Source organism: Cherax quadricarinatus, chromosome 7 (assembly GCF_038502225.1).
Source record: "Cherax quadricarinatus isolate ZL_2023a chromosome 7, ASM3850222v1, whole genome shotgun sequence".
NCBI lineage: Eukaryota > Metazoa > Arthropoda > Malacostraca > Decapoda > Parastacidae > Cherax > Cherax quadricarinatus.
In genome coordinates this window covers 15,442,484-15,465,690 of record NC_091298.1, presented here as the reverse complement: position 1 = coordinate 15,465,690, position 23,207 = coordinate 15,442,484, and the positions used below count along the sequence as shown (strand labels likewise).

Below are 23,207 nucleotides of genomic sequence, written 5' to 3'. Positions count from 1 at the left end.
GGAATATGTTACATGAATATTTAAAGAGTCTTGATTCAACTAAAGAAAGATTTAAGAACTATTAAGAAAGAAACAAGAAGATAAAAATTAGTTTATAATGAATGTAAATACAAGTAAATATGATGTACCTGCTACCTCAGTGATCATGAGAAAACACAAATAAGAAATCCTGACTGTGCAAAATGTTTAACAGGCTTTTGTTTTTCACTTGAATGACAAGATGGTGTGTGCCGGTGCATACATGTGCACATGCATACATTCACTCTCTCTCTCCCTCTCTCACTCGCTCTATATCTCACTCACTTATTCCATCACTAACAGCCATTCACATTCCATCTCTCACAATCTCTACCTGGATAGTGTTGCGAGGGTCACACTCCTGCAGCCTGGTCCCAGACTAGGCCACCTGGTGGATGGCCTGATCAACCCAACTTTTGGTGCTAGCCAAGCAAAGCCCAATGCATACACCACAGCACGGTTGATCAACAACTGACTTGAATTTTCCCAGTTTCCTTGGAAACAGCCAGGGGTTTGTTAGTAATCCTCACCTTCCTTATGCATGAAGAGAGGATACTGAAAAGTCTTGGCCCCTTCACACTTATGAGTTTTCTTTTATTGTACTCACTGTACCCCTGCTTTTCACTGGGGGTATTTGGCACCCTCTACCAAGCCTCTTACTTTCATGGGGAATGATTGTGTGTGCAGATTTGGGACCAATCCCACTTAAATTTTTACAGATGCAAATTATAATCTTCTCGCCTACATTCCAAGGAGTACAGATTGATGAACTCCTAGTTTCCAGTAATGAAGCACTTTACTGAATTTATGCAAGCAGTGAAGGTTCTATGTACATTCTCCAGGTCTGCAATTTCACCTGCCATGAACAGAGCTGTTAAGAGTGCAGCAATATTCCAGCCTAGAGAGAATGAGTGACAATGAATGTCATCATTAGCATGGCATCTCATATTTTGAAGGTCATAGTTATCTAGCCTATCATATTCCCTGCAGTTATGACAAGAACACTGTGATCTTTGAGGATGATATCTTCCAATATAATAGCTCCTAAGTTTCTCCCATTAGTCTTATGTTCTATCAAGTGATCTGCATTTGTATAATGTGTTCTGGTATTTATTTCCTCAATCTTCCTTTAATACAGTAAACGAGGCCTATCCTCACTGAACATCATATTACTTTCACTGGCCCACTGAAAGACTTTGTTTTTATCAGTGTGACAGTTTGATGTGTCCTCGATGGATGCCGCTCTCATACTGATTCTAGTATTGTCTGCAAAGGGGGCTATGGTGTGTCCCTGTCAATTTCGGATATGAGACTGAGAAAGAGAACAGGTGCAAGTACTCTGCCTCAGGGAACAAAGCTTTTCACTATGGCAGCCTCTTATTGCACTGTTGACTATTACACTTTGGGTTCTATTCATTAAAAAAATTAAATATCCACCTGCCCACTTTTCCATATGTTCCTTTTGGAACAACTGGAAAAGGTACTAGGGGGTAAAGGTTGAAGTTAAAGACACAGATGACTCACAAGGATGTCGTGAAGTATTTCTTCAGTCTCAGGGTGGTTGGGGAATGAAATGACCTAGTCTAAGAAGTGGTGGAGGAAGACTTCATACATAGTTTCAAGACTAGGTACAACAAGTCCCACAAAGTTAGGAGAGTCTGGAAAGTGTCAAGCTGAGAGGTAGGGCTAGCAGCTAGGACTCAACCCCTGCAAGCACATATAGGTGGGTACATTCTCTCACTTACTCTCATACTCTCATTCTGACACACACTCGCGCGCGCACACACACACACACTCGCGCGCACACTCGCACACACACTCGCACACACACTCGCGCACACACTCGCGCACACACTCGCGCACACACTCGCGCACACACTCGCGCACACACTCGCGCACACACTCGCGCACACTCGCGCACACACTCGCCCACACACTCGCCCACACACTCGCACACACACTCGCACACACACTCGCACACACACTCGCACACACACTCGCACACACACTCGCACACACACTCGCACACACACTCGCACACACACTCGCACACACACTCGCACACACACTCGCACACACACTCGCACACACACTCGCACACACACTCGCACACACACTCGCACACACACTCGCACACACACTCGCACACACACTCGCACACACACTCGCACACACACACACACACACACACACACACACACACACACACACACACACACACACACACACTGACTGTAAATGGAAAAATTTAAAGCTTGTGTGTGAAACATTCCACTCAATAAAAACCTTGAAAAATACTTTTCATACTTTGTAAATTATATATAAAAAATGCATATCAAAACAATTAAAAATATAAATATTGTACTGACAAAGCAAAATGCATGACTAATTTAAATAAAAATAATAAATATCATAATAAAATCCTTTGTAAAATAATAGATACAAGACTGGAGCAAAGAAAGGCAAGGAATGTAAGACAATAGTGTGCTCAAAAAAAAAAATAACAAAGAATGCTGAAATAAACATTTATGTAGAAAGATTCAATTGTGAGAACTCTGTTAACATGCAATACTCTTAATACCACCACCACCACCACTGCATTTCTGAACATCAGAAGAACCTCATGCATAATAAATATAATTAAAATGTAGAAAAATAATAAAGGGAGGTTAGGTGAACTTTGATATGGGTAACTACAGGGAAAAAATCATTTAATCATCGATAAAGCCTTGGTCAAGTATAGATTTCAGTATATATAATATGGTCTTTAATATCACTGTGAAAACTATGAAAGCAATAGTTTTAAACAGAAAACTTAATATTGATAATGTTTGTACATTTGGATCAGAATATTTAACTATTTTTATAATAATGTTATTAACTGTATTCTATGAAAATTCAAGCTTGAGTCACAGATAATTAACTGTGGTTATGCTTTTGCCAAAATAAATCGATGCATTAAAAATAAATAAATCACAAAAACTATCTAGAGATGAACATTAAAATGGGAATTTGAGTAACTAGCAAGTATATACTTATAAGCATAAACTAAATATGTATAGTGTTCATGTAAGTATGTACACAGTGTGTATACGCGCAAGAATAGGAGTGATTATCTAATGTTGATTACTTAGTATTTATTTGCTGTAATTAGTTAAAAGAAAAACTGTGGTCATTGTGTCCTATTTTCATTATTAATTGTGTCATTAGATTATTTTTAAATTTCCAATAGTTGCAACACCTACTAACCTTGTCATGAATTTCATTCTAGCAGCCTATCATTAGTGTACTTGTCTAGAAATATTTGGTGCTGCTTTTTCTATAACTCTTATTTTTAATGTGCAAATATAGCTTCTTTTTCTCCAGTGAAGATAGTAAAAAATCTTCCTTATCTACTTTCTTGAAGTCAGCGATAATCCTGACTGTCAACAAAGTAATCTTCAGTAATTTTAGTGCTTTTTATAAATCGTATTTTTATTAAACTCCAGAAGCCATTTTGTTCAATCTCTCTGGGGTTTTTATTCTATTTTAGCTAGACAATATTTTCTTGGAGTGAGAACATCATGCAATATTGTCATTCTGGTTTAACATATGTAGTGAATTTTTTTCTATCATTTGACTCTATACATCTGAAAGCTATTCTAAAGCTTGCCAGTATTATAGCATACAAGTTTCTCACTACAACATTACATTTATAGGGACTTCTGGTGACAGTTTGTCTATAATTACTGTAACTCAAGAGCCGTTAAACTGTCCAATGTTTAGAGGAATTTATCACATATTTTGTATTTTTTCCTATTGACAAATTTTGTTTTTACCCTTTTCCATTATGTTGCACTTTCTACATCAAAATTACATCATTTGTCACTTCATTTTCTCAATCTGTAGGGCTTTTTAAATATTTTAATTTCTTGTCTGCATAAGAAATTTGAATGATTATTAAACACAGTCATATATTACTCAGGAAAACCCTCCTCAGTTTTATCTTATTCTATACATGTATAGCCCATTTGTACTGTACTGGGGACAATATATCTGGATCAACCAATGTCAACTTTCTCCAACTTCAATAAATATGGTGCTGACATCATGTCACTAGGTCACCCAGGTATAGTTCAGTGACATTGTGTAGATTCACACTACAGAGACTAATAATAAGGTTCATCACTATGGATGATGCTGTACAGCTACTATGAAATTAATATGAATTTGTAATGCAGTAGTTGAATGTACATTAAAGACACACTTAATTTGGACTGAGGAAAAAAGAGTGGCACATTCTTGTGGATACACTGGCAATTATTACACAAGTTTATCTGATGAATCAACTAAACAAAGTAAATGTTCTACAGTGGAAATATTCAGTGCTTCTCATGGGAAACTTTTCAAGTTTAAGCAGCGTAACCACATACAAAACATTAAAATGAGTGGCAAGGTTGTAAATGCTGGTACTGAAGCAACATTTTATTTTATTAATATTGCATATGTACACAGTCTTCTTTTTCTTTTTAGTAGGTTATACAGAAAAAGGGGTCACTAGCCCATTGTTCCCGGCATTTTAGTCGACTTTTACAACACGCATGGCTTACGGATGAAGGATTCTTATTTCACTTCCCCGTGGATATGAAAGGAAAAGCAATAAGAACAAGAACTATTAAGATAAAATCAAAGAAAACTCAGATGAGTGTGTATACATAAAAACACCAAGTAAGAGAGGTAAAAGTGTATAAACTAAGGGAGGAAGAAGTTAGGGTGAGATATAAGCAACTATTGGCAGAAAGGTGGGTTAGTGCAAGAATGAGTAGTGGGGGGGTTGAAGAGGGTTGGAATAGTTTTAAAAATGTAGTATTAGAATGTGGGGGCAGAAGTTTGTGGCTATAGGAGGGTGGGTGCAGAGGAAAGAGGAGAGATTGGTGGAATGATGAAGTAAAGGGTGTGATAAAAGAGAAAAAGGTAGCTTATGAGAGATTTTTACAGAGCAGAAGTGTTATAAGAAGAGCAGAGTATATGGAGAGTAAAAGAAAGGTGAAGAGAGTGGTGAGAGTGTGCAAAAGGAGAGCAGATGATAGAGTGGGAGAGGCATTGTCAAGAAATTTTGATGAAAATAAGAAAAAAATTTGGAGGTAAACAAGTTTAGATAGCCTTGGGAACAAATGGATTTTGTCAGTTAAAAACAGAGGAAGGGAGTTAGTAGATGGGGAGCTGGAGGTGTTGGGTAGATGGTGGGAATATTTTGAGGAACTTTTAAGTGTTGATGAAGAAAGGGAGGCGGTAATTTCATGCACTGGTCAAGTGTATAACATCTTTTAAGAGTGAAAAAGTGCAGACTATGTGTGGGGAGAAAAGTGCATGAGGCATTAAGTAGAATGAAAGGGGGTAAAGCAGCTGGAACTGACGGGATCAAGACAGAAATGTTAAAAGCAAGGGAGGATATAGTGTTGGAGTGGTTGGTTTTTTTTTTTTTTTTTTTTTCAACAAGTCGGCCGTCTCCCACCGAGGCAGAGTGGTTGGTATTTTTGTTTAATAAATGTATGAAAGAGGGGAAAGTACCTAGGGATTGGCAGAGAGCATGTATAGTCCCTTTATATAAAGGGAAGGGGGACAAAAGAGATTGAAAAAATTATAGGGGAATAGGCTTACTGAGTATACCAGGAAAAGTGTATAGTAGGGTTATTATTGAAAGAATTAGAGGTAAGATAGAGTAGGATTTCAGATGAGCAAGGAGGCTTTAGAGTGGGTAGGGGATGTGTAGATCAGGTGTTTACATTGAAGCATATATGTGAACAGTATTTAGATAAAGATAGGGAAGTTTTCATTGCATTTATGGATTTAGAAAAGGCATATGATAAAGTGGATTGGGGAACATTGTGGCAGATGTTACAAGTACAGTGGTCCCTCGTTTTTCGTAGTTCTCGGGAATCATAGATTTCGGAAATCATAGGGATATTTTCATATAAACATGGGCTCGCTAATCAAAGGTTGACTCGCGAATAGTAGTTCATCCGGGACGCGTACGCACGGTGTGAGCCGGGGCAGCCTCCCTACCCAGCCAGTCTGGCATTGTTTACCAGTGAGCAAAGGTCCCCTCACGTGCTCCTACGAAATATTTCATAATATTCCACTCATTTTAGTGCTTGCAGGTACTAAATAAGCTACCATGGCTCCAAAGAAAGCTCCTAGTGCCAAGCCTGTGGTAAAGAAGGTGAGAAATACGATTGAATTTCAGAAAAACATCATTGAACAATATGAAAGTGGCACAAGTGGAAAGATTTATGGAGAAACATCACCCTGACAAGGTTGTTGCAAGCCATGTTGGCAACATGTATAGTGACAAAGTCTTGGGCCATTTTAGGGAAGTGTTAGAGATGCCAGAAACAGAGCTCTCTCCATAGATATTTTGCAAGACAGGACTCCAGTGACAAGCTGGTCCTAGTGGCATTAAGAAAAAAAGAGAAGAGAAGCAATCCCAGAAAAGCAATTGGTACCTGAGGTGTTGCTGGAAGGGGATTCCCCTTCCAAACTGTAAACAATCCAATCTCTCTCCTCCTCCAGTCTCCCGTACACTAAGAAGAATCTCCAATAAAGGTAAGTGTTATGCTGTTAATGTTTCATTCATCATTTCCCATTGTATTGTTTATGTACTACATCTATATTTCATGTAAATAATTTTTTTGTTTTAATACTTCTGGGTGTCAGGAACGGATTAATTGTATTAACATTATTTCTTATGGGGAAAATTGATTCGAAAATCGTAGATTTCGATAATAGTAGCAACTCCAGGAACGGATTAACTATGAAAAATGAGGGACCACTGTACATGGAATAGGTAGTAGGTTACTAAATGCTGTAAAGAGTTTTCATGAGGATATCGAGGCTCAGGTTAGGGTGTACAGAAGAGAGGGAGATTACTTCCTGGTAAAAGTAGGTCTTAGACAGGGATGTGTAATGTCACCATGGTTGTTTAATATATTTATAGATCGGGTTGTAAAAGAAGTAAATGCTAGGGTGTTAGGGAGAGGGGTGGGATTAAATTATGGGGAATCAAATACAAAATGGGAGTTGACATAGTTACTTTTTGCTGATGATACTGTGCTTATGGGAAATTCTAAAGAAAACTTGGAAAGGTTAGTGGATGAGTTTAGGAGGGTGTGTAAAGGTAAAAAGTTGAAAGCGAACATTGATAAGAGCAAGGTGATGAGGGTATCAAATGACTTAAATAAAGAAAAATTGGATATCACATTGGAGAGAGGGAGTATGGAAGTGAATGTTTTCAGATATTTGGGAGTGGATGTGTCAGCAAATGGGTTTATGAAGGATGACGTTAACCATAGAATTGATGAAGGAAAAAAGGAGAGTGGTGCATTGAGGTATATGTGGAGACAAAAAATTTTATATATGGAGGCAAAGAAGGGAATGTATGAAAGAATAGTGGTACCAACTCTCTTATATGGGTGTGAAGCTTGGGTTGTAAATGCTGCAGCGAGGAGGCAGTGGAGATGTCTGTCTCAGGGCAATGTGTGGTGTGAATATCATGCAGAAAATTCAGAGTGTGGAAATTAGGAGGTGTGGAGTTAATAAAAGTATTAGTCAGAGGGCTGAAGAGGGGCTGAGGTGGTTCGGTCATTTAGAGAGAATGGATCAAAGTAGAATGACATGGAGAGCGTATAAATCTGTAGGGGAAGGAAGGCGGGGTAGGGGTTGTCCTTGAAAAGGTTTGAGGGAAGGGGTAAAGGAGGTTTTGTGGGTGAGGGGTTTGGACTTCCAGCAAGCGTGCATGAGCATGTTAGATAGGAGTGAATGGAGACTAATAGTTTTTGGGACCTGACGAGCTGTTGGAGTGTGAGCAGGGTAATATTTAGTGAAGGGATTCAGGTAAACCGATTATTTTTATACAGCCAGACTTCAGTACTGGAAATGGGAAGTACAATATCTGCACTTTAAAGGAGGGGTTTGGGATATTGGCAGTTTGGAGGGATATGTTATATATCTTTATATATGCTTCTAAACTGTTGTATCTGGGTGCCTCTCCAAAAAAAGTGATTATGTGTGAGGTGAAAGTGTTGAATGATGAAAGTATTTTCTTTTTTGGGGATTTTTTTCTTTCTTTATGGGTCACCCTGCCTCAGTGGGAGATGGCAGACTTGTTGAAAAAAAAAATGGTATTTGCTGGATAACAGCCCTTGCTCAATGGTATCTCACCTTAAATTGAAGTTTTTTTCAGAAAACAACCCACACATGGAGCAAGGCTTCCTTGAAGTAATACTGTTCCTCATAAGTCATTTATATAAATTAATAACAATACTAAGGAAGGTTCTACAATGATCCTTGTTGGACCCCAGTGACATTCTATCTTGAGGGCATTTTTCTTCTTATATCTGTTATCATTTTTCTTTCAGACAATAAATATCTCACCCATTGTAATAGTTTGCCTTTTTGTAGTTTCAAAATTAGCCTTTCATGGAGGCTCCATTAAAAATGTTTTTAGCAATTCAAGCACTCTGCATATATATTTCTTTTGTATACGATTACTGTGACTACCATAGTAATTCAATAGCCTTGAGATGCAGCACAGGATTTTGCCGATCTGCAACAAAATTATTTGCATTAGGTTTTTACTCTTTACAGGATGTTACTGTAGTTACTCTTCTCTAAATGCTTTCACCAGAATTTTTACAACAGGCCATTCCCTATTACTTTCTTTAACAATTAGCCAAATGTGTGCTATTTCCCTTTTGTTTGCCAGTTTACTATTTTGTAATAAAGTGACAAAAATAGTTCATCTGTACATTTTTTCAGCCCCACAGTGACTCTGAGTCACTAACTTAAAAGGAAATAGCCAATGTGATACAAAAATATTGTGAAGTCCATATGGTTTTAGTGGTTTGCTGTTGTCTGTATCAAACAAGCAGTTCCTTTACTTTTTCTTTAGTTTATCTCAATAGATTCCATCTCATTTGGCTTGCTGAGGTTCAGGCTCCACTTTATTTCTTCCATGAATACACTCTGGAAGTTTATATTTAGTTAATCACACATTTCCTCCTCTACTTCAGCAACTCTATTATTGACTTTTATTCTCAAATTTTTCCACTAATTTTACTGATGACCTACATTATTCTTATTTTGCTTTTCATCTTTAATTTTTAAGCACTTTTAATAGATATGATTTTGACTTGCTTATTTCCATTATTTTTTAGGTTCCTCTTCCCTTCATATACTATACCAGTAAATTAGTTTCTGACTTACCTGAATCTTAGTCAAGTGTTTACTTTAAAGCACTTTCATAATTTTAAGTTTCATCTTTCTTTTCTATGGTTTTTCAAATCAGTGTTGAATCTTAATTTATTTTGTCTATTTTTACATCTCTGAGTTGAAATATTTAATGTCATCGTCAGAGTCAAGTTTGTTGTCATCCTCTTTGTATATTTTGTGTATGGCAATCCCTTGTAATTCTTTATTTTGTTCCATTTAAGGAATGTGCATATTTTGTACTTTACTGTCATAGGCCAGCATACTTTCTTTTTTTGTAACCTAATCTATATTTCTTTCCTCTTCCTGGTCTAAGTCATTCTTTGCAAGTGTGTATGTGTGTGCATGTATATGTAATGTACAGAAAGACTTGGCAACCCAAGGTGTCTCACAAGAAGTGGACCTTTATGCAGTGTAAAATCAGGAATGAGGTTCACCTCCATGGAGGTTCTTGGAATTGTCAAGCATACACGTGCAGCTTGTGTATCAATCAAGTGTATATGTACATATGTGTATAACTTCCCAAAAAGCAAAAGTTAAAATACTGTACAGCACTATATTTAGTAGCAATACATTTCATTTAAAGAAAATATTTCTAATATACTACATAAAATGAACAGAAAAGTTCAGGAAAAAGTAGTGCACTCCACAGTAAAGGACAGAGGGTGATCATAAGTGTTAGCAAAAGAAGTTCCAAACTTAGTACTGTAATTCCAAGGGAAATCCCTTGTATTGTTTAGCTTACCACTCTCACGTTATCTGTATTTCTTATCCCAGCCTGTAATTAGACAAAATTTATGTTCACCTCATGACTTCTTTGCTCCACTACTACTACTTACACTTTAAATGATAAACTACAAAAAACAGCTCAAAGAAACTTTGGAGCATATACAACATATGGACACATGGAATACAAATTAAATACAAAATTAAGATACATAAATTTACATAGCCATATCCACATTACCATACTACATTACTGTATAAGAAAAACATAATCCAAAGGTCTCAGGTGGATTGCAGTTTTCTGCAACCAATTGAAATCCTGACTCACTACAATAATGGCTCAGCAAGCAAACATCACTGAACATTTAATAAAACAAAATATTATTAGATGATCGCTGTTACAATGTGGGATCTTAAGGGATCAATATCTTACCATTTAAAACTAATTAATTAAATATCTATCATAAAAGCAAAATTACCATTCTTAAATATTTAACTGTCTTGATATCTATTCTTTCATAATATATCCTACTTACAAATGACTATCTGATATGATCTGCAATACATAACAAAAATATCTACATCTATGTCAATCCTAATCTATTCCCAGCTAACAGGCTTTTCAAGAAAATCCTTGTACAGATTGAGTACCACATCCATCTGCATGAAAAACAATATTCTCTGAAGATGTATTTTTGTTCAGCAAATTGATCTATACTTTTTTTTTTTAGACAAATGTTGATCACACTACACGTGTGAACATGCTACACATGTGGTTCATTCCATAACATGAGACTGACTATGAATCAACATGCATCATGAAATCAAAAGCAGGATATCAGTATCAACAGATAAGCTCATTTACAACTTTCTCATTCAAACTGTGTCAAACATAGACTATCAATAGAGGAACTAATTTATGATTTTCTTTTAACTTACTTTCCTTCCTCCACTAAAAAAAAAAAAAAAAAAAAAAAAAAAAGTAGCAATAAATCAAGTATGTTCCTCTTGAAAAATTAATTCATTTTTATTTTAAACTTACATAATTTTCCAACCAACATTTTTTAACAGTTCTTCCTTATTCATGCCTGCTTATTAAAAATTATTTCAAGTATAAAACTGAAAAAAAAATTTAATTAAAAAGCTAGCTCCTTATTCTAACTTCTATATTTGTTCCTAATGTGGATTTCATTCTCTTTCATTATTATACTCTATTCAAAAACACATTAAACCTTTATGGGTCATATAGATCTACTCTTATTAAAAGGATGCATTATGTAGAATCTGCTTCAGATATATTAACTACCTTTCTGAATTAAAAAGGCATGAAGCAATGAATTTTATTTATACAAAACATTAATCCTATAGGGGTTATTCTGCTAAGCATGAGGCAGGTGCACTACCTTCATAGGAGTTTTAACATGCTAGTTTACCTCAAATGTAGGTGCAGCAGTTGGCATTTGCCTTCACATAATTACAATAGTATATGTGGAATGAACGAAATCTGGTTCAGCAAGCATATACAATGCTTAGGTAGTATAAAAGAAACGTGAAAGAACACAAGCAGAAGAAAAGGAAAAAACGACAAAGGTAAAGAATTCTAAAATAACATTAATTGAAGAGTAATGTGAAACTTCTATTGAAAAAAATATTAAAAAAATTTAATTGAACATCAATGAGGAAGTTTGATCCCAATTGGTTAAAATTCACTTTTTTAAATATGTATTCAAATAATTTCTTCCTATGAACAAAATCAAATAAAACATATGATATCCTAGAGATGTAATATATCCTAACATACTCTGCATTGTAATTTTGTAGATCAGCATGATGTACTGCAAATAATGTTGAAGAAAATACATACAAAGAACAAGCTCTTATTGGGATTACATTCCATTACTAAAGCTTTACCAAGTTGTGATTTGATAAAGAGCTAACACAGCCCCAATAAAAGCTTGTTTTAAGCATCTTGTCTTCAACATTGTAATTTTGTATATCTGCTAATTCTGTATGGGATTTTCTGTAATTTTATGATATATCAGAGAGAATCATTAACCTATGAAAATTAAACAACGAACTTTGTTATCTAATATATTACTCCTATTAAAATCAAAATGGGTTGCCCTGTTGCCTGTTGCATAATTTTTTTTTTAGAAACACACAGTCAGTATAGTTATAACAAAATATAAACAAGGCTCTGTGAATATGTTTTATATATATATACAAGCCTTTCCCTAATTAAAATACTAGAATATAAATTTTTATATAACTTTTTCAAAGGATTTGTACAGTAACAAGACTTCCATGAATTTAACACACAAGAATGTGATTACGTTAACACCTATTGTACTGGGAAAAAATATTTACCTTCTTTTTTGTATTTTCGTGATTGTTAAGAAATTCCCTTCACTGTTATTTGCCTCACTTTGACGAACATCATGTTAAGATTAAGAAAATTTTATGCAATTTATTAAAAATATTCTGTACCTATATGGACTATATATATTTTTAACTATAAATTCAATACCATATTCTGAAAATATCACTTTAAGCAAACATTTTATTTTCAAAATGTACATAATTGTTACAAAATTTATGTGACACTTATTTCATACATTCTGTAAAGTAAGTGGTTACACAAGAGTATTTTGGACAAATTAAAATTAAAGCTACAAACTGCTAGACATCATACAGCTGTATAGTTTGTTACATTACTGGAATGCTTAACATAACTGTCTAAAGAAAAGATTATTTTAAGTAACAAGAGTCTATATACTAAAACATCAGTGGATAGATTGACTCTCAAAACTGTTCTGACATTTCTAGTTAAAATAATGATTGGAGATGTAATACGAATAGTGGTGTCGATAAGTGCACGAGTAAGAATACTGATTGGAATCTGAATAAGAAGGTGGCATCAGATATACTGGGTAGTTTTTAATTCCTTTTTTTGATAACTTTTGCCATTTATTTCTTAATTTAAGACTTCTACAGCACATGCAAATATAATATGAAATATGGGACAAATATATAGTAACTAAAAAAACTAACCATGTACATGGAGAGTGCAACTGGGAGGTAGAATGAATAGTAAGCAGTCTTGTATTTCACAATAGCGTTGTAACGCTCCATTGTAAATTTACTAAGATTTGGTCTTTGTCCTGCTGGGCATGACAGAAGATCCAATGCTTGTCCCAAGGCCGTCTTTAATGTCATCTGAAAATAATGTTATTTATTATGCAGAATGAAATGAAACTCTCATCTCTATTCCGTTCCTGTTACATTTAGTGTAGTCAAGTATACATATACCCTGCAAGCTAATGAAAAAACAGGAAAACAATAGGTTGCATTCAACTACATGTATAAACATACAATACTGTATCTCCCATGGTGTTCCAAATTCCATCTGAAAAAAGGCCAAAAGCATTCTGCATGAATGAATGAATCAATTTATTTTATTGATTTAAGTGCAGTGGGATCCTGTATATGATATAATTTGGTCAAGAAATATGTATTTTTAAATTATAATTGTGAAGAGAAAATGTCCAGATTTTTTTATTCATATTTTCCCTTAATGCAGTAAAGAAAATAAACTTGTTAGCACAAAGATAAATACGAGGCATTTTGCAGCAGAAAAGAAGAAACACTAATTTCACACAATGGAGAAAAACTCAGGTGTGGGGAAGATCAGAGGTATGAAGCACACATTACCATGCTGTATTGTGTTATGGGGCTTTGAGCCTAACTTACAGACTAGAAGACATTATCTATACATTCTCATAAACAGACGAAACATTAAGGAAGTGATTCGTACACTAACCCAGATTTTGGCCATGGTGGTGCTTGCTCCTTTCTGCCGTGCAATGCCTCATATAATAAAGAGCCTTTAGTCAATGTCTGTCTCTATCACATGTCAGCTTACAGCCATTATACATATATATACGTATTTCACAAAGCATAAACAGACCTATGATTACTGTCAATGGTTCTTTCACCCCTGTAGTCCAGCCTGAGGCCAGAATGTGCATAAACCAAGTAGAAGCATAACAGAATACTGACAGATATGAGTGAATAATTAGCTTTATATTGTCTAGCTTTAACTAACTTCAGGAATTACCACAGAGAAACATGTAAAATTGAACATAAGATGCATAAAACATCAAATGTTTGTTTTAAAAAGACAAGCTATTTTATTGAAACAGTGAGTTTCAGGTAAAATGGTGTTTTATTTAAACACTGTTTTACCTGTAGATCAAGCTTTTTGAAGTCTATGGCTTGAAGACCTCAAAATAAAATGTCCAAACTGCTTTTGTCTTCTGTTAAAGCACACGTGTAAACATTCAATTCACAACACAAAAGGCCCAGGTTCAATCCTGGTCAAGTCTTCTAACATCTACTGCACCTGTTCACTTAGTCCTCAATGGATGGCTGTTGTGGGTTACATCCTAGGAAAAGACCTAAGGACACCAATGAAAGTACGCCAAATATTGTAATCTTTTTCTTCTATATTTGTCACTTACACTATACAATAACAGACAGTGTACATATTCAAACTTTACTGGTCACATACATTTTACACCATTATATACAGTACTGTGATATAAAATGAGTTGACAAATGGGAAAGCAACTCTTCCTAAAATCTTTGTTTGCTTCATGAGTACTAACTGAATGAGCTTGGTGAAATGAATACCAACCCTGCTGACACCAGAACAATCAGTTCAGCTTGTATTCATCTGTGATAACTACATGGCATCTAGGAAAGCTGCAAAAAGAGTTCCATTATCATTATTCAGATACTCTAACTTTGTCTGAATTTTATATATGATGAAGCAGGTGGTTTATCTGTTTATCCAGGATGACTGCCAGTGCTGCTTGAGTAATATGCCAAAGACTACAAGTGATATAAATGGTGTACTGTAATTAATATAGATAAAACTCTTCCTTGTGAATCCAGGAAACATTCTTTACTGGTACCTGTCTCTTGTGAACATTAAAATGGTATAAAATACCGACAGGTTGTTAGGTAAGACACATATGCAACAGTTAGGTATCTTTATTTCGAAACGTTTTGCCTACACAGTAGGCTTCTTCAGTCGAGTACAGAAAAGTTGATAGAAGCAGAAGAGACTTGAAGACGATGTAATCAGTCCATCACCCTTAAAGTTTTGAGGTGGTCAGTCCCTCAGTCTGGAGAAGAGCATTGTTCCATAGTCTGAAACAATATCATATTGTTTCAGACTACAGAACAATGCTCTTCTCCAGACTGAGGGACTGACCACCTCAAAACTTTAAGGGTGATGGACTGATTACATCGTCTTCAAGTCTCTTCTGCTGCTAGCAATTTTTCTGTATGTAGATGAATGGTTCAGAGAACCGACATGTTGATAAATTAGACACGTGCAACTCTTGGGTATCTTTATTGAGGAAATGTTTTCCCACACAGTGGCTTCATCAGTCCATACATAGGAGAAACTTGAACAATAGGAGAATGAGGTAATCAGTCCCTCAACCTTGAGTCGATGTGTTCAGTCCATCAATCTTGAATAGATTCAAGTTTCTCCTATGTATGGACTGATGAAGCCACTGTGTGGCGAAACGTTTCCTCAATAAAGATACCCAAGAGTTGCACGTGTCTAATTTATCAACTTTTCTGTACTCGACTGAAGAAGCCTACTGTGTAGGCGAAACGTTTCGAAATAAAGATACCTAACTGTTGCATATGTGTCTTACCTAACAACCTGTCTCTTGTGCTACAAAGTAAATGGAACTTATAAGGCTGGCTGAAATCTTTATAGCTATATCCACTGTATACTGTTCATCTATAGCTCTTTACAGCCAACTACTTCATTTCCCTTCACAAATCAGGAAAGCATTCTGAATCAGTTCAAAAATCTAACTAAATTTTTGAAAGATGGTTCTTGAATTTCTTTGTGACATCTGTGGAACCTCTACATCTTCCTGGTTATCCTGCAAATGTTGCTACAAAATAATTCAAGCTCAACACATTGTTCTGGTATCAATATGGCTGGTATGCATTTTGTTAAGCTTTTTTTTTTCTTTAACAAGTCAGTCATCTCCCACCGAGGCAGGGTGACCCAAATAGAAAGAAAATTCCCAAAATGAAAATACTTTCATCATCATTCAACACTTCCACCTCACTCACACATAATCACTGCTTTTGCAGAGGTGCTCAGAACACAACAGTTTAGAAGCATATACATGTATGTATAAACATACACAACATATCCCTCCAAACTGCCAATATCCCGAACCCCTCCTTTAGAGTGCAGGCATTGTACTTCCCATTTCCAGGACTCAAGTCCGGCTATATAAAAATAACCAGTTTCCCTGAATCCCTTCACTAAATATTACCCTGCTCACATTCCAACAGCTTGTCAGGTCCCAAATACCATTCGTCTCCATTCACTCCTATCGAACACGCTCATGCACGCCTGCTGGACGTCCAAGCCCCTCGCCCTCCCTTACCCCTTCCTTCCAACCTTTTCGAGGACAACCCCTACCCCGCCTTCCTTCCCTTACATATTTATGCGCTCTCCATGTCATTCTACTTTGATCCATTCTCTCTAAATGACCAAACCACCTCAACAACCCCTCTTCAGCCCTCTGACCAATACTTTTATTAACTCCACACCTTCTCCTAATTTCCACACTCCAAATTTTCTGCATAATATTTACACCACACATTGCCCTTAGACAGGACATCTCCACTGCCTCCAACCGCCTCCTCCCTGCAGCATTTACAACCCAAACTTCACACCCATATAAGAGTGTTGGTACTACTACACTCATACATTCCCTTCTTTGCCTCCATAGATAACGTTTTTTTGTCTCCACATATACCTCAACGCACCACTCGCCTTTTTTTCTCTCATCAATTCTATGATTAACCTCATCCTTCATAAATCCATCCACCAACACGTCAACTTCCAAATATCTGAAAACATTCACTTCTTCCATACTCCTCCTCCCCAATAAAAACTGCGAGACAGCACAAAAATTTAAAACAAACCTATTTTTTCAAATTTGCCAAATCTTTTTTTTTTTTTTTTTGTAACACTGCACATAATATGCAAAACATTCCAGGAAATTTCTCTGAAATTATCGTATATCAGTTATACACTTTTAATTACAAGGGAAATTTTTTTTTCCCAACACATTGGCTGTCTCCCACAGAGGCAGGGTGACCCAAAAAAGAAACACTTTCACCATCATTCACACATAATCAATGTCTTTGCAGAGGTGCTAAGTAAGACAGTTCAGATGTCACTCCAAATGGCAAATATCCCAAACCACTCCTTTAGAGTGCAGGCATTGTACTTCCCAACTTCAGGACTCAAGTCCGGCTAACAGGTAATTTTTTTTTTTTTTTATTATTTTTTAGACCAGGGTTTTAATCACTGAACCTCAGCAATGAGTCCCTCTTCTTACCACTGGGCAATGTGTTGTGTAAATATTATGTGGAGAATTCACAACTTGGAGATCAGGAGGTGCAGGGTTACTAAAAGCATTATACAGAGGCATGATGAGGGATTGTTGAGGTGGTTTGGACATTGAGAGAGGGTGGAGCAAAATAGGAAGACTTGGGGGTGTATAAATCTGTAGAGGAAGGAAAGTGGGATAGAGGTCACCCCAGAGGGTAAAGGAGGTTTTGTATGCAAGGGGCTTGGACATCCAGCAGATGTGTATGAGCATGTTAGATAGGAGTGAATGCAAATGGTTTTTTGGGACTTGATGAGTTGTTGGAGCATCAGCAAAGTAACATTCTGTAAAGGGATTCACAGAAATCAGTTAGCTGGACTCAAGTCCTGGAGGTGAAAAGTACAGTGCCTACATTTTGAAGGTGGAGTGGGGATATCTGGCAAGACAGTGATACATTAAATGATGATGAAAGCATTTCTTCTTTTGGGTCACCCTACCTCAGCGGCCAGTGTTAAAAAAAATTAAATGCTTCAAACCATCTACACTAGTTATATGATCATCTTTCTTATATATACATCTTGTTTGGTTTATATATCTACATTTTTGATGTCTTGAAAGTATAACAAATCTATACAAAAGAACTAAATATTACACAAGTCCTATTTAAAAAGGAATCTTGCACAATTCACACACAATATATTAGGTGAAAATATCTTGGAGTCAATTAGTATGTATTAGAAAACCACCTTAATTTTTGAGTAATGATTGTGTTATTAATACATACTTTCATTATAAAGCCTTGATGTAGGATACAGTACCTAAAAATTATTCTGTATTTTCAGAAAGCAACACTGTTACATTGTATAGGTTTAGCCACATACAGAACTGGTGTTTGCACAGTAACTAACCTCATGGAAGAGCTCTAGCATATCCATATAGTAAGGAGCATCTCGAAAGTGCTTTTGTAGAAGTTTGTATACCCCTGCTTCCAAAAGAATGGCATCATTAAAGGCTCCAAGTCCCAGGTTATCATTAAGGTACCAAGCAGGCTTTCCCCGTCGCATTTTACTTCCATCAATTATGTCATCTGCCACCAAGAAGAAGCTCTGGAGCTGCAAAAATAATAAATTCATGCCATAGCCTTTTATGAGCACATATTAAGGAAAATGACACTATACAAGAATACAAGTTAATTTTCTAAACATATACATTTGTGTTATAGAAATTGGCAGCAGACTGTGTTATAGCGTGCATGGAAAAGCTTTAGCATATTAGCTTAACCCTTTCAGGGTCCGTCCCGTAGATCTATGGCTTTACGTTCAGGGTCCAAACCGTAGATCTACGTCATGAGCTCAGCTCACTCTGATAAACTGTGAGTGGTACATTTGGGCCTAGATATGAGAGAATACATCTATGTGGTATGTGTGCATCACATAAAACAGATCCTGCAGCACACTGTGTATAATGAGAGAAAAAACTGAAATCATGATTTTTCGATTAAAACAGCGACTTTGCAGTGTTTTTCGTATGTTTTTTATAGTTGTATTTGCGATTTCTTGGTCTCATTTGATAGAATGGAAGACGTATTACAGAAATAGAGATGATTTTGATTGGTTTTAGCACTGGAAATGGCTTGAAACTGAGCTCAAAGTAGCAGAAATGTTAAATTTTTGCTGATATTCAAGAGTAAACAAACGACCTCACACGTCTAATATGCATTCACAAATATGGTGATGATATTTATACAATTATTACAGTATTGCATAACAGTAAATCTTCTATTTTTTGGTGTGAATAAAAATTCATTATGTGAATAAAAAATCAAAATGGAATTTATTTGTAAAGCCTCAAAACGTAACTAATGAACAGAGGAAATGTTAGTTTAGTTCCAGGAATACCTACATTGTTTATTCTGGACCCTATTTTGAAATTGGAATATTTTGAACTTTGTGTTAAATTGGCCAAATTAACAATTTCCGATCACTTTAATTTGTAGTTGAAACAGTTGACTTGGTGATTTCTTGTGCTCAATCGATAGAATAGAAGTAATACTAGTGAAATAGCTAAGAGTTTGGTTGACTGGAATAATGTAATTGGCCTAAAATGGGAGTCAAAGTCGGCAAAATCGCCGATTCGTAAATATCGCTGACACATCAAAATTCGCAAGAGCATAATTTCGTCAATTTTCCATCAAATTTCATACTTTTTGTTTTATTACCTTCACAAAAAGATTCTCTACCATTTCATAAGAAAAAATAACAATTTTCTTTTTTTTTTAAATTCTTGGACACTGGGGCACCACTTCAGATTTGGGCCTTGGACCCTGAAGGGGTTAATGTGACCCTACTATTTTGCTGCCAATGTCCCTAGAGTGAAATACATGTAATTTGGGTGTGATTGGTGAAGCGACAAAGTCAAATGAGGTCCTTAGTCACTAGCAAGCACATGAGCCTTTAAGCATTTGTACAGTAAAAATAATCTTGGAATCCTGGCACTTTGTTGTTGTGAATCATACCCATATACATAAATGTACCTCCTGAGTATCCAATAGTTTTGTATTTTCCAATTCACCTTTTTGCTAGCATCTTTAACCAAGTATCTCTTCACCTTTTGGCTGTATCCCTAGCAAAAACACTACTTTGATCTGGGAGCTTGGCTATAGGGTATTATGACAATTTGCAGTTGGCATCAGAATCCATAATTTATGTACAGTATTATGCAGTGATCCCTGAGTGGAACTCCTGGAGCCATGACTTGTGTGTGCTACTACTGTAGCACACTGTCCGTCTCCCACCAAGGTAGGGTGACCCAAAAAAGAAGAAACATTTTTACCAACACTCACTTCATCATTGTCTTGCCAGAGGCATGCCAATACTAGTTCAGATGCCCCTCCAAAATTGCAAAAATCCCCACCCCTTCTTCAGAGTGCAGGCACTGTACTTCCAACCCAACAACTCAAGTCCAGTTAACCCTTTGGGGGTTTCGGACGTACTAGTACGGCTTACGACCCAGGGATTTTGACGTACTAGTACGCCTAAATTCTAGCGCCCTCAAATCTAGTGAGAGAAAGCTGGTAGGCCTACATATGAAAGAATGGGTCTATGTGGTCAGTGTGTGCAGTATAAAAAAATCCTGCAGCACACAGTGCATAATGAGAAAAAAACTGACCGTGTTTTTGGATTAAAACAGTGACTTTGCACTGTATTTTTGTATGGTATTTATTGTTGTATTCTAGCTTTCTTGGTTTCATTTTATAGAATGGAAGACATATTACAGAAATTGAGATGATTTTGACTGGTTTTACAATGAAAAGGACCTTGAAATTGAGCTCAAATTAGCAGAAATGTTCGATTTTTACCAAAGTTCAAAAGTAAACAAATCATGCTAAGCGTCCAATACACAAACTGGCGAGTCTAATATTCTTTCACAAGTGCGCTGATATTATTTATACCATTTCTACACTAATGCAGTAGTCTGCATAACAGTAAATCTTATTTTTTTTGTAAGAATAAAAATTCAAAGTGGAAAGCCAAAGAAATATAAGAGGGGCCTGGGGATGTGACTAACGAACAGAGAACTTGTTATTTTAGTGCTAGGAATGTCTTTCTTGTTTATTCTGGACCCTATTTGGAAATTGGCATCTTTTGAAATTTGTGTGAAATTGGCAAAATTGCTAAATTCTGACCACTTTATTGGATAGTTGAAATCGGTAAATGGGTGGTTTCTTGTACTCATTTGATAGAAAAATAGGAGTTCTAGCGAAATAGTTATGATTTTTGTCGACTAGTACACTGAAATTGGCCAAAAATAGGGCTCAAAGTGGGCAAAATCTCCAATGCATAAACATCGTCGAGACGGCTAAGTTTGCAAGAGCATAATTCCGCAAGTTTTCCATCAAATTTCATACTTTTGGTGTCATTATGATCGGGAAAATATTCTCTATCTTTTCATAAGAATTTTTTTTTTTTTTTTTTTTTTTTTTAAATTTGGCCGACCCTGAGAACAAGTCTCTGAGAGGACCTGCCGACCCCCAAAGGGTTAACCAATTTCCTGCAAAAATGTGCCGCTATCCAATTTTGGCGTTAGCTGATGCCACCATTACCTGAGGGTCCACTGTATATGTCAGTGGTATTCATTGCGTGGCTCGCGATGACTCAATTCATGGCTCTCGAAAAATATATAAATTAATGAAAAAAAATACATAGAAAAATAATTTTTCAAGTAAGATACATATTTTCATGAGGTGAGATGGAAGACGAAGTCACAGTAAGAGATAACATTCTAACATCCCTACCCTAGTCGTACAGAAATCATACGTGTCCACTACGGGAAACTAATCAGGGACACGTCTAGCTCTAGGAGTCGGTGGTCTCGCTGAATCAGTTGAGTTCAAGCTTTCGGGGGAGACTGGATATATTTTGTTACTCAAGGAGATTTGTGTTTGAAAATAGGCAACAGATATTTGAGACTGCGGCAACATATATGAAAGTAACGAATTAACTGTTGCTGCTTGTGGAAGCTAGCTGTGATGGGCTAGTTTTACTTGAAACCAAAGTGCAGTCAAGTAGTGTCCGTTATGATGGATCGATTTGTAGTTAAACTAGCACACTTCCGCTCATCACAGCATTAAGTAAATTTGGTCTTTATTTTGCTATTAATAACAAGATATGCAGGCTAATATTACCATGTCTAATTTTTCTCATTTACTATATTGCACTAGCAGCTCAGTACTACTTAATTTAGTTGAGTTACGCTAACTTGCAGTAGCTGCGGCTCTCTCAATCAATGTGTTTAACCGAAGTGGCTCTCTTGCAAAAATTAGCGAATAACACTGGTATATGTACATACACTTCCTCCATACTCCTTTCTTCAAATCTGATATCCAGTCTTTCATAGTCTAGCTTATTTGTTACCCTCATCACCTTGCTCTTTCCTATGTTAGCTGTTAATTTCTTTCCTTTACATACAGTTCTAAATTCATCCACCTTTGCAACTTCTCTTCAGAATCTCTAAAAGCACAGTGTCATCGGCAAAAAAGAAATTGTCACAATTCCCACTTTGTATTAAATTTTATGTATTTTAATCAAACACTTTTCCCCAATACCCTATTATTCACTTCTTTTAAAACCCTATTCATAAATATGTTAAACAACCTTGGTGACATTATGAATCATTGTCTAAGGCCTACTTTTACTGGAAAATCTCCCCCTTCCTTATACATACCTTAACCTGAGCCTCCCAATCCTCATTCCATAGACTTACATCTGCCACACTGCTCCCCTATCCACCTTATCATATGACTTTACAAAAATCCAAAATGCAACAAAATCTATTACCCTTATCTAAATGCTGAATGAGACACTTGTACAACATTTGGGAATCTTAACCGAGGAAACATTTCACCAGCCAGTGGCTTCTTCAGTCCAATACAGAGAATAACAGTGGACGATGAGGAGTTTAAGGTAATCAGTCCCTCAACCTGGAGTTGAGGTGTTCGGTCCATCAATCTTGAGAAATATACAGCATATATGTGGAGAAGACGCTTACAGTATACTGAAGTCAGGCGGGTAGAAGCAGGAGGAAGCCGAGTCACCCTATAGGTTAAGCAAGCGTTGAGGAAATCCCTGTATCAAGATCAGTACGTACAGTGGGCCCCCAGTTTTCGTCCGGTCCGGACATAGTGCAATTCGGATTTCAACCACTTTTTTCAACAAATTTTTACCCTGGGTTTCATACATCCACTAGGAAATCATCCATACCAGACGCATCAGTCTG

At 36.2% G+C, this 23,207-nt stretch overlaps 1 protein-coding gene across 6 annotated transcripts in view; it reads right to left on the bottom strand.

The window, feature by feature from the left end:
* Nucleotides 1–23,207, bottom strand: part of Fpps (Farnesyl pyrophosphate synthase) — a 120,230-nt gene that overhangs the window by 21,672 nt on the left and 75,351 nt on the right. For 5 of the 6 annotated variants that reach the window (XM_070082317.1, XM_070082321.1, XM_070082318.1 and 2 more), the window contains 3 exons: nt 18,341–18,544; nt 13,042–13,206; nt 10,010–10,042 (listed from right to left, as the gene is read on the bottom strand). In XM_070082317.1, the coding sequence (XP_069938418.1) occupies nt 10,010–10,042; nt 13,042–13,206; nt 18,341–18,544 (402 nt within the window). The remainder of the gene's footprint in view (nt 1–10,009; nt 10,043–13,041; nt 13,207–18,340; nt 18,545–23,207) is intronic. The other variant, XM_070082320.1, reaches the window with a different exon arrangement.